Genomic DNA, 12,266 nt, shown 5'->3' with positions numbered 1-12,266 from the left:
TCCAGTCCGGTGAACCAAGTTTATTAGGCTTCCTTACAAAGCAAGAGTGATCAATCCCAAAGCAGCTACACCATCAAAGGTCCCACCCCAGCACAGACGATGACTTCCCCACACCTGCACGGGCAGAGCGCCCCTTCAGATAACCTTCCAGTCTCTGTACCCCAGCTCCTCCACAGACAACACAACTACCTGCAGCTCATCTGAATCACTTACATCTAGAGGGGAGGTCTAGGAAGGAGCAGCTGGAATCTCAGGTGAGGGTCTAATGACCTCACCCCATCCCCTTTCTGGGAAAGGATGTCACCAGACTCAATCTTGAGGGTTGCTAGCAAGCAGCCACAGCTGCTCGATGAAGATGCTAAGAGCAATTATGTTCACAGGACAGTGTGCTCTAGGCGCTAAGGGAGTAGGACCAGGGCAAGCCGGCTTCCTGTGAAGTCCTGCACTCCAGTCATCAAACATCAGCCTCTGCAATCCTTTGATTTCCAAGGATGGCTTCTACACTCCGATAATCATTTCACGACCTTCAGTGTTTCTTCAAACCTCTGGCTGGAGAAGATTACAGCCTCTGGAGCAAGAAAGTCAGTCCATCAGCCCCCAATACCAAATACACCAACTGGCACACCCGCCTGCCTTCCTTCTGCTCCTGAGGGGAGGTTACCCACTCCTGGGCCCCACCCATGTATGGAGTCATTAGTAGCCCTGCCCCTCTCTTTCATCAAGAGGGGAGCGGAGAACGGCAGTGGCTTTACTGGATTGCCTCCCGCTCCTTCTTATCTTGGTCATTTTGAGTCACTGTTGAAGTCACCTTATGGTGTGGTGGCACTCTCTTTTAATTCCCGCACTCGGGAGACTGAGGCAGGTGGATCTCGGGGTTCGAGATCAGCCTGGTCTACAGAGTGAGTTTCCAGGTGCCAGCACTATACAAAGAAACCCCGTCTCGAAAAACCAAAAAGGAAAAACAAAGACTAATTACCTATCTGGTCACTCCATTGTGGCCCCTTCTGCCGATTGGTCCTCCCTGCTGGTCTATCAGAGTTGGAGTTCTGGTCTTGCTTCCCGTCTTCTCCTAGGTTCATTCCATCAGGTCTGTGGCAAAGGATGCATAAACCTTTCCCCCAGGTCATTGCCATCACCTTTGGGGTTTTTCTGTCTTTTTTAAAAAGATTTATTTATTTATTATGTATACAGTGTTCTGCCTGCATGTATGCCTGCACACCATAAGAAGTCACATGATCACATTATAGATGGTTGTGAGCCACCATGTGGTTGCTGGGAATTGAACTCAGGACCTCTGGAAAAGCAGCCAGTGCTCTTAACCTCTGAGCCACCTACCTCTACAGTCCCACCTCTGGAATTTCTTAAAGGAAGCCCACACCCAATAGACCCTTAAATCCATGATCTCCCTCAACTTCCCTTCCTATTACACAATCTCCCATGTACTCCTGGGCCTTGCAGATTTGGCTGCCTAAATTCCTCCCAAATCCTCTTAAATTCCAAGCCCACCCATGCCATCACAGGAACACTCCAGTACTATGACCTTCTCACTGGCATGGGTCATGCTACCCTGGACCCACCCCAAGTCCTTGCTAGTCCATAAAGCCAGGGTATCTTTGCAAAATGTGTTGATTACATCATTCCTGTCCTAACCATCAGAGGCTCCTTGTTTTTTTGTAGGTAAACCTCCAACTGTTTCACATGGGTTTGGTGAACCCAGATTGTCTGAAGCTCTACATGTCTGTAATGGGTTCTGGGCCCCCACGTTGACTGTGACACACACTGTCACTATGATTTTGGGCAAGTTACCTCAACTATCTAATAATGGAACTATCTCACACCTGAGGTACAGTGGCATTAAGTTTACCAAGCACCTATAATAGTGCCTGCTACACGTAGGCGTTTGGTAAGAGGCATTCACTCTGCCCCCCAGAGGTGGGGCATCTCCTTCCATTCTATCTTTCTGTTCTATAGAACACTGGTTTTTTTCTGGCCCGTATGTCACCACGTTTCCTCTTTCTACAGGGTCTTTGCACATGCTTTTATTGAGTCTTGTTTTCTTTCCCTCTCTGACTATTCATGGCCTGTGCATCAGGCCATGAGGTCACAGCTCAAGTGTGATTTCTTTGAGGGTGTCCTTGCCACTTTGTCAGTTTTGTAACTCTAGCATCTAAGTCAGGTGTGGTAGTGCACGCCTCTAATCCCTGCATTTGGGAGGCAGAGGTAGGCGGATTTCTGAGTTCAAGCCTAGTCTATAGAACAAGTTCCAGGACAGCCAGGAGCATAGGTGGTCGTGTCTGGGCTGGGACTCAGAAGCCCAGGTTCTATGCTGTCTGTGCCCTGACCTCAGGCCTGAGCAGGACAGCTCCTCGTCAGCTTCTGTCTAAGCTGGAGGTGGCAGGGCCAGGCCAAGCAGGGACTCTAATGTCACTGGGCTCTGCCACACTTCCCACACCAACACCCCCCCCACATACACACACCCCCCCACACACACCCCAGGGCCTGCTTATCCCTCACCCACCTAGCCTGGTCTCATGGGGTAGGATTTATGAGGGCTGCCCTGCAGGTAATAAATCATAGTACAGCCCTGTGTGTATAAAAGAAGGGTCAGGGGCTCTGGAGCTACACAGACCTTAGAAAGCCTTGGCTGAACCAATGGACGGGAAGAGGATGCCTCTCTGGGGACTCCTGATGATACTCTGGAGCTCTTGCGCCTTCAGTCTCCCGACAGACACAGCCGCCTTTGGAAGGTAACTTGGGCAGAGAAGGGATGGCAGGGTGCGGGGACTGGTGTCTTTACCAGTGCTCTCAGCTTTCAGATACGTGGGGTCAGGCAGTTCTTTTGTTGTTGTTATTTTGTTTTTCGAGACAGGGTTTCTCTGTAGCTTTGGAGCCTATCCTGGAACTCGCTCTGTAGACCAGGCTGGCCTTGAACTTACAGAGGTCTGCCTGTCTCTGCTTCCCGAGTGCTGGGATTAAAGGCCTGAGCCACCACCACCCAGCTCAAGGGGTCACCCTGTTCTTATGGCCAGTCAGTCATGGATGTGTGGTCCTGCTCTGAGAATTTCAGTGGCTTGCCTGTGCCACACATTCATAACTAATTAGGAAGGGCTGTCGCCTTCTCATCCAGAGGGCCACACGTTCCTGATCCCTAAGTACACATTGCGGTGACTGCACAGGGCACCGCCAGGTTAACTCTCCGGGTAAGGAGAATGGTGAAGAGGTCAGAGGCAGGTCCTCTAGATTTTTCCAGGTTAAATTTTCTGCTTCACTAGCAGCAGACAAAGCCAGGTCCAGCAGCAAGGCTAACCTCACCAAGTCTTAGTGTGCCATTCTAACAGGATCATAACAGAGCCTGCTCCCTGGGACTGCTTTGAAGAGTTGATGAGATAATGCGCATTAAGCTGTGTCCTGCCAGGCATGGTGTAAGAAGCCGTGACTATAGCATGGATTACCACTGAGTAGAGTCAAGGAAAGGCTCCTGGCAGCCCCGTTCAGGAAGATGAAGCATTCATCAGGGCCTTTCCAGGCCTGTGGGAGTGAGGCTTCTTTTTGTTGTTGTTTTTGAGACAGGGTTTCACTGTGTAGCCCTGGCTGTCCTGGAACTCACTCTGTAGACCAGACTGGCCTCGAACTCACAGAGATCGGCCTTCCTCTGCCCCCTGAGCACTGGAGTTAAAGGCATGTAGAAAACCTGCACTGCAGAGGGGTTTTCTCAAAGAGGAAGGGCCACAAAGTGCAGTAAAGCATGGGCCTTTTCAGGACATGGTGGGGAGCGGACCTTTGGACACTTTTTCCTTTCTCCTACATAGAGCAGGGATAACAAACCTTCCTATCTTGTGGGATAGCTGGGATCAAATACAGTAAGTGAGAAAATACTTGTGAAGAGTAAACTAGGGTAGCCCTGTACGTCATTTCTGCTAGAGATTACACAGCTAGGTGTGAAGTATGGCCAAAGCAGGGGGCGTGAGGGCACAGAGTGCCAGGAAAGGTTGGGACTCACATCGGAGAAGAAGCAGGGCCTCTGTGTCTGGGAAAGCATACTGCCACTGAGGTGGGCTTGTCCCAGAGTTCTCTGGCCCAGGGCTTAAGGCACCTTCCTCTGACTGCAAAACAGTCTTCACGGCTGTCTGGGCAGTTCTAGGTAGAAAAGACAGCCAGACAGCATGGACTCTGTTTGGCATTTCTGAGTCATCTTCACCCCCCCCCCCATGAGCCTTCAGCGTCTCCACTGGAAAACAGAGAGCTAGCTGTTGTTTGGTTTGTATGTGGGCGCGTGCCAGGCAGCTGCTCTGCGGCCAGGAGCAGCTCTGTGGGTCACTGTTTGTACACCTCTTTAATTCTGCCAGTCAAAGGTGACTGTAGGATGGCTGATATGAGACAAAGGGCCAAGACACTGGCCTATCTGAATCCTGCTGGGTTCAGTGGGCACACATCACCTGACTCTGTGATACCCCAGGGGTCCCCAAGTCCCTGCAGCCTGCCGTGGGCATCTGCTGCCACCTACAGGCCCCAGATGGCACTGTCTCCCCATCAATCAAAGGAGAGGTCAAGAGACAGCAATGACCTTTATGTCCCAATCCAGGATGGATGGACAGACAAATTGCCTTATCTGATTAAAATGAGACAACAGGAGGGATTTGAGAATTATTTAGTACCAGAATAAGTGACTCAAGAGGCTTGTACATCCTCCTGAGAAACCCCAGGGCACAAGAAGTGATTAGTTAGTAATAGACACACCAAAAGCAAGAAATCTGGGCTCTGGCCATGTTGGTGGTCTACACGACCCTTCTGCTTTTCTGCCCCTACTCCGGAGCAGGATCTTACTCAAGAAAATGCCCTCCGTCCGGGAAATCCTGAAGGAGCGCGGAGTGGACATGAGCAAGCTCGGTGCTGAATGGGGCGAATTCACCAAGAGGTTCTCCTTTGGCAATGGCACCTCCCCAGTGGTCCTCACCAACTACCTGGATGTGAGTGCCTAACTAACTCAGCTGCGATTTTCCTTTCTCTCTGGGACTATCAGGCACCACCCTTCCCACACCATGCTTGACTGAGAGCCAAAGAGCACCTGCACACTCTATAGAACCCCTTTTCACAACTGAGAAGTCTGGGGGGTTGCTGTTGTTTGTTTTGTTTTTGAGACGTGGTCTCACTATGCAGCCCTGGAAGGCCTGGAACTCACTATGCAGACTAGGCTGACCTTGAACTCATAGAGGTCTACAAGTTTCTGCCTCCAGGGTGCTTTCGTGCCCAGCTATTTTAACTGCTTCTATTAGGCTTTCACGCCTCAGTGAGTCTCCTATATTCCAGGACAGCAGAGGATAATGCAAAATGGAAAGCCAAGAGCCAAGAAAGAGGGGGGCCAGGCGCGGCTCCCAAACCCAAGGCTCGCTTGCCTTGGTCCTCACTTGCCTTCTACTCCTGCAGACCCAGTACTATGGCGAGATTGGCATTGGCACCCCACCCCAGACCTTCAAAGTCATCTTTGACACAGGTTCAGCCAACCTCTGGGTACCCTCCACGAAGTGCAGCCCTCTCTACACTGCCTGTGGTAAGAGTCAGTGTGCGCCTCTCACCAAGCCCTTCCGGCTGCTCCTAGCTCAATTCCCCATGCTCCAATGAATTGCTCTCCCTCAGCCCCATGCCACTGATCCTAGAAAGAGAGAGGAAATGTCTCTGGCCACCAAGGTGAGTAAGCCAGCTAAGGGAAGTGCCTGGGTACCTGGAAGGCCATTTCCCAGGGTCCCTAGGATTCAGTCAGGAACAATGTTGCAAACTCATTCCAAGTCCTGAGGCTCTTCCAATGATAGCCTTAGTCAACACCCTCATACTAACCCTTACTCTGTACCCCAGCCAGAATCCTCTTAGCACTGTATCAATGTTAGCAATGCCTATTGAATTCTTTGTTTGAAACGAATGTCTCAGAAGCACAAGCACATAAGAGAAAAACCATCCCTCCTGGTATACATTTTTTCCAAGCTGTAGACTCAGGAACACCAACACACACACACACACACACACACACACACACACACACACACACACACACACACACACACACCCATGGGCACCCTGAGTTAAGTCTTCAGCCATATTAGCCATGCCTACCACTTGCCCTATTTCTAAGCCTCCTGCCTCAGTCAATAACTCTTATACTAATCTGAGCCTGTGTCCCTCTGCTAGGGATTCACAGCCTCTATGACTCCTCAGAATCCTCCAGTTACATGGAGAATGGGACTGAATTCACCATCCACTATGGATCAGGGAAGGTCAAAGGTTTCCTCAGCCAGGACATAGTAACTGTAAGTAGGACCAGCCCTATGGGGCCCATCAGAGCAGGGCAGGTATATCCCAGCCCACCTTGGAGCCTGGGAAGTTGAAGGACAACCTCCTTGGAAGTTTCTAGCTGAAGTTATGAAGACCAGAGTTTCAATGGAGCAAATAGGCTGACAAGGCTTTGCGTCTAACTTGTGTGGGGGCTAGCCTAAACCCCACAGTTTCCAACCTTGTGACGAGCCTGCACTTATGAGTTCAAACCAGGCTTGGAGTATTGTTGAGATTGGAGACCAGGGTTTTGTGCCAGGGCAAGATTTGCTTTCTTTGGGCCAGTGTGTAGGCCGTCCCTGTTGTAGAGCTGGAGGTAGGGAAACACACGTTGAGCCCCAGAGGGAACCAGTGCGAGCCCTTCCCTCTCACCATGCCTGTTAAACTGGGGGTGGGGGAAGCCCGGGTTATGATAGGGAAATCCTGAGCTCCAGCTGGTGTGGTAGTATAAAACCTGGCCTCTGGGCGGGCTGCGGGTCACCTGCCCGGTGGGACCTCTTTCTCAGCTTTAAAGCACCAGTCAACCCCATCTCTCTTGCTCCAAGCATAGATGTGCTGATTGGGTGTGTGTAGGCTTGTTGGGGTGATCTTTCCTAACTGATGTATAGAACCTGTGTAGCTCTGGGGTTCCTGGCGTGGAAGCCAGAGCAGATCCCAGCCAGGGTTGGGAAGTGACTTCCATCTCTTCTGGCTCTTCTCTCACAGGTGGGTGGACTCATTGTGACACAGACGTTTGGAGAGGTCACTGAGCTGCCCCTGATGCCCTTCATGTTGGCCAAGTTTGATGGGGTACTGGGCATGGGATTCCCTGCTCAGGCCGTCGGTGGGGTGACCCCTGTCTTTGACCACATTCTGTCCCAGAGGGTGCTGAAGGAGGAAGTCTTCTCCGTCTACTACAGCAGGTGGGCCTTTGATCCCCAGGCCAAGGCAGGGAGGGGCAGAGAACTGGAGGAATGGTAAGAGTCCAGGCCAGGATTTCCATGCTCCTGATGAGGTGGTCCTCAATCCATATCTAGAACCACACACTGGCCAATTAAAATGAATGGAAATCAAACTTTCAGTCCTTAGGGACTGGCCACACAGGCACAGCCAGCCTTTGTTGGTGCCTTTGTGTATTTGTTCTGTCATTGATCCAGCCAGTACTCTGTGCCATGTGCCACGGAAGGCTCCAGAGGTGCACAGTGAACAAGACAATCCCTCCCCTCCATCCTCATAGAGCTTACCGTCCAGTAGGGGAGACGAGAAGTACAGCACTGTGAATGCTCCGGGTACACCAGGCACCCGGCACTGAAAGTCACGGATGCTTTTTGATTCTAGGCCAGGACTCTGTGCAGTTCAGCTTTGGGGAAGCTATAGTGAGGGTCCCAGTGGGGTTGGGATCTGCTGCCAATTTCTGGGTTCAGAAAGATGGTTTGAGCTGGAGGTAAAATCATCATGGGTGAGAACAGGGGGGGGGGGCAGTGAGAGTGGAAGGGAGGGGGGGTCTAGAGCAGTCTCAGAGGAAGCAGGAGTCTCTGGACGGGACGGTGACTCGGGAAGACTTCTTTACAAAGGGAGGCTTCGAGTGAATTACACCAATCAGAAGCTCCTGCAGTCAGTGGTCTTGGGAAGTATGTGTTTCAAAGAGTGGAGGCAAGACCAAAAAGAGAAAAAGAAAAAGGTGGTTAAGAGTGGAAGTAGGCGTCAGGAAATGTAGGTCACAAAATGTAGGCTGCTTTGGGAAACTCAACAGGAAAGGGGATGTGGGGCAGGGTGTGGGGCGAGATCCAGGGAAGAGCGGGGAATGGGAGGTGGGTGTTCTAAATGCTAGAGGATGCTTGAGCCATGCTGTGGGTGGAGAAGAGCTGATGGGAAGTCACATGGGGTTCAGACGCAGGATCCTGCAACGGCAGCAAGCAGGCCTGTAAGGGCTAGGAAGAAGTAACGTTCATGGAAGTGACTGACTCTCACACAGAACACGTGTACACCTACCCCATGTACACATGTGCACATACATATTTGTATGTCATGGATTCTGGGAAACTCCTTCACATTCATGTAAGTACCTTGGGAAGCAGCCCCAGGCAGCCCCGGGCTGAGGTAGCATCATGGACATGGAGAGGAAGGTGAGGGCAATCAGATTTGGCTGGGAACAAGAGCCTGGCTCCAGTCACCATGAGTCCACCAAGCTCTGAGTGGTTTCATCATTTGGTAACTCAGTTGCCTGAAGGGTGAAAATTAACCTCTACCCCTACCAAACAACCAGGTTGCTGAACCTTGTCCACAAAGAAGGCCTTCTCTCTGTGTCCCTCTCAGCCTCAACAGAAATCTGGAGGAGAAAGGAGCCTTATGTGGCCCTGAACGGCCGCACTTCCAGGACCCTTGCCACAGAACCATAACTATACCCCAACAGGCTCCCACTCATCAGGCCCAGCCCCATTAGATGCCTGATTTCTCCCTACACTCTAGAGTCTGGAGTCTACCCCACATACCTGTTGCACCCATGTGAGAAGGCACGTACATTTAGGACTTACTTGCATCCACCCTGTGTCCTGAACCTGATAGCTTTCTGGAGGCAGCTAGACAGCCCTAGAAATACTTCTGTTGCATTTGGGGAGGGGCCAGCAAGGGAGAGCAGGTACGGATTCTCCAGGACTCCTGATGACAGCTTACAGCCTCGCCATCTGCCCACTAAACCCTCCCTCTACCCCAATGCCCTCTACCCTGAAGTCTCAGGGTTCAAAGGCTGTGTGTCTCTAACTTCTGCTGATCTTTCCTTTAGGGACTCCCACCTGCTGGGGGGAGAGGTGGTGCTTGGGGGCAGCGACCCCCAGCATTACCAAGGCAATTTTCACTATGTGAGCATCAGCAGGACTGGCTCCTGGGAAATTGCGATGAAGGGGTGAGGAATCCTCAACCTTCCCAACCCTCCAACTGATGTTGCCACTGGGATCGGGCTGGGGTGGGTTGAGAGGGGGGTAGCCACTCCTTAAGGCGCAGCTCCCTGCCAGCTCTGTCCAGGATGGGGGCATGGGATGGGAACTGAGGATGGGAAGGAGAGGGCTCAGGGGGAGGAGGTCTCTAGATCATGCGCTGATAACAAGGACAGCCAGCACCTTCTCTCAGGGCTCGGCTCTCCTCCAGTGCACCACCAGACCCCTCCTATGGCTTCCTATCACCACCCTAAGTTGGGAAAGACCCGCAGGCTGGGGGGTGCCTGGCGGCTTCTGCCTGTCTGCCTTCTTGTCTGTCTGTCTACCCGTCTAACTGTAGCCTCCGCAGGGTATCTGTGGGGTCTGCCACCTTGCTGTGTGAGGAGGGCTGCGTGGTAGTTGTGGACACTGGTGCGTCCTTTATCTCGGGTCCTACGAGCTCCCTGAAGTTGCTCATGCAAACCCTGGGAGCCAAGGAGAGGAGCACAGATGATGTAAGAAATAGGTGGAGAGAACAGCCTGGGGGGCGGGGTGGGGGTTAACCACCTGGTTCCAGCCTCCAACCCATCCAGACACCACTGGATGCCAAAACAAAGTCATTTCAAGCCATCTCCTCATTGCTCACCCTCCCTGAATGTGTGGCATGTCTCCCGTGGAGGGTGAGCAGAGACTGTCCAGGGCTCTCTGGCACAGGGCTCTGGACTTCTCAGAGATGTCCACACTGAAAAGAGCTTCCTTCATTTCCCCAGTATGTTGTGGACTGCAGCCAGGTGTCCAGCCTCCCTGACATCTCTTTCCACCTGGGAGGCAGAGCCTATACACTCACCAGGGAGGACTACGTGCTACAGGTGAGGCTCAGTGAGGAGGGTGGGCGGGGCCACCCAAAGGGGAGAAGCTGTGCTGTACCAATCACCAACTAGGCCAGTGATCCATGAATGCTGCTTGTGTCATCTAGAGAAATTTTAACAATCCCAGTACCCGGGCTGCATGCCTCGCCTTGCCCATCAAACCTTCTGAGACAGGCACCTGGGAATCAAAGTTTTCAAAACTCCCCAGATTTAGATGGGCAGGGGGGGTGCACATCTTTAATCCTAGCACTCGGGAGGCAGAGGCAGGTGGATGTCTATGAATTTGAGGCCAGCCTGGTCTACAGAGTGAGTTCTAGGACAGCAAGAGCTGTTACAGGGCTGTCCAGAAAAATAAGTAAATAAAAATAAACAATCAAACCAAATCAAACAAACAAAAAACCCAACAAACTCATGCATGCTGTGACTCAGTGACAGTCCTCTCTCCATTTCTGGGTGTCCCTCCTTTTAGTCCTCTGCCCTTTGCACTCTCAGGGTCCTAGAGAAGCTCAGTGATTTGGTCTTGGTCAGAAACTAAGTAAGCCTGGGAACACAGGGTAGACACACTGTTTGCCTGCCTGCCTGCCTGCCTGCCTGCCTGCCTGCCTGCCTGCCTGCCTGTCTGCCTGCCTGCCTGCCTGCCTGCCCCAGGAAGGCTGCAATTTAGGCTGGGCTGAGCCGGCTCTGGAAGGGTGTGGGAGAGCTGGGATATACACTGAGGACAGTTGCCAGGGTCAGGTGGTGGGAAGGGGTTGTGTCATGGGCAATAGAGTAAGTCTCCCTCTTCTTGCCAGGATCCCTACAGGAATGATGACCTATGCACGTTGGCTCTCCAAGGCCTAGACATCCCGCCACCCACTGGGCCAGTCTGGGTCCTGGGCGCCAGCTTCATCCGCAAGTTCTACACTGAGTTTGATCGGCATAACAATCGCATTGGGTTTGCTTTGGCCCGATAAGGCCCTCTGTCACCCAGTGACCCTGGTTTCAGGCCAAGGCAAAGCTGGCGCTCCGAGAGCCATTTTGTCTGGGCTTGGCCCCCACACAGGGACATTGGACACAGCTCCCAAGGAGTGCTTGCCCCCTTGCCCACACTCACCATTCCTGGTTTTGAGGAAACACAGAATAAAGACTTCATGCTAGAACCTGTTTCTGGTGGATTCTTTTGAGTTTGGAGCAGAAGAAGGGACAGTTGCATGGTCACACAGAGAGAAGACGCATGACAAATAGGGCTGGAGATGTAGCCTTGTCAGTAAAGTGCTTGCTTTTCAAGTGTGAGAGCCTGAGTTCCATCCCCAGAACCCACATTAAAAAAAAAAAAAAAGCCAGGCATGAAGGCAGCCAGGAGGATGGAGACAAGCAGATCACCGGGGCTTAGTACCTAAGGAATGATAACTGAAGTTGTCCTTTGGCTACCCCACACACACACACACACACAAACAGAGACACCGAGAAAGACAGACACAGAGACAGAAAGGGAGAGAGGGAGAATGTGATAAAATAGCCCCCACATGTTTTAGTGTGTAAAACCAATGCCTTCCATCTACTGTCAACAAGATTCACATAGAGTTTGTTCCTGAAACAACCTTGGTTGAGGAGTTTGCAAAGAAATAGACCCCGTGATCCTCTAGGTCCACCGGGAGGGAAAAGCCGTAGGGCTATGGCAATAGAGTGTGGGTAAATATACTGGCTACTTTTATGTCGACTTGACACAAGCTAAAATCATCTGAGATGAGGAAAACCTCAATTAAGAAAATGCCTCCATAAGATGGGGCTACATGCAAGACTGTAGGAAATTTTCTTAATTAGTGATTGATGTGGGAGGGTCCAGCCCATTGTGGGCGGGACCAGGTTCTATAACAAATCAGGTCAGAGGGAGCAAGCCAATAAGCAGCACTCTTTCATGGCCTCCACATAAGCTCCTGCCTCCAGGTTCCTGCCTGCTTGAGTTCCTGTCCTGACTTCCTTTGGTGAGCTGTGATGTGGAAGTGTAAGCAAATAAGCCCTTTCCTCCCCAGTAGCTTTGATCACCGCAATAGTAACCCTAAGTCAGAGAGATGCTTCCAGCTCATAGAAGCTGACACTGATCCCAGGCTCTGCCCTGCTGAGCGATTCGACCTTATATGGAGTTCCCTGGGAAGCTCCTCTCAGTTTCTCTGCATGCTCTATATGCCCCTGCTCCAAGTAACCA

At 51.7% G+C, this 12,266-nt stretch overlaps 1 protein-coding gene and 1 long non-coding RNA gene across 2 annotated transcripts; one reads left to right on the top strand and one right to left on the bottom strand.

Annotated features, from left to right (window-relative positions):
- On the bottom strand, positions 1 to 2,422 carry LOC121136986. Its single transcript, XR_005874191.1, has 2 exons — positions 977 to 2,422; positions 1 to 568 (listed from the first exon to the last, which is right to left on the bottom strand). It is a non-coding gene; the product is annotated as an uncharacterized LOC121136986 (long non-coding RNA).
- A 215-nt stretch (positions 2,423 to 2,637) lies between these two features.
- Ren (renin) lies at positions 2,638 to 11,210 on the top strand. Its single transcript, XM_005073361.4, has 9 exons — positions 2,638 to 2,747; positions 4,817 to 4,967; positions 5,425 to 5,548; positions 6,181 to 6,299; positions 7,027 to 7,223; positions 9,083 to 9,202; positions 9,583 to 9,727; positions 9,983 to 10,081; positions 10,873 to 11,210. The coding sequence occupies exons 1-9, from the start codon at positions 2,653 to 2,655 to the stop codon at positions 11,032 to 11,034; spliced, it is 1,212 nt and encodes a 403-aa protein (XP_005073418.1). The 5' UTR covers positions 2,638 to 2,652; the 3' UTR covers positions 11,035 to 11,210.
- Positions 11,211 to 12,266: the final 1,056 nt, after the last annotated feature.

This window comes from Mesocricetus auratus, unplaced genomic scaffold (assembly GCF_017639785.1).
Source record: "Mesocricetus auratus isolate SY011 unplaced genomic scaffold, BCM_Maur_2.0 Super-Scaffold_100676, whole genome shotgun sequence".
NCBI lineage: Eukaryota > Metazoa > Chordata > Mammalia > Rodentia > Cricetidae > Mesocricetus > Mesocricetus auratus.
Note: the sequence above shows the minus strand (reverse complement) of the source record. Positions and strands in the feature narration are given on the sequence as shown.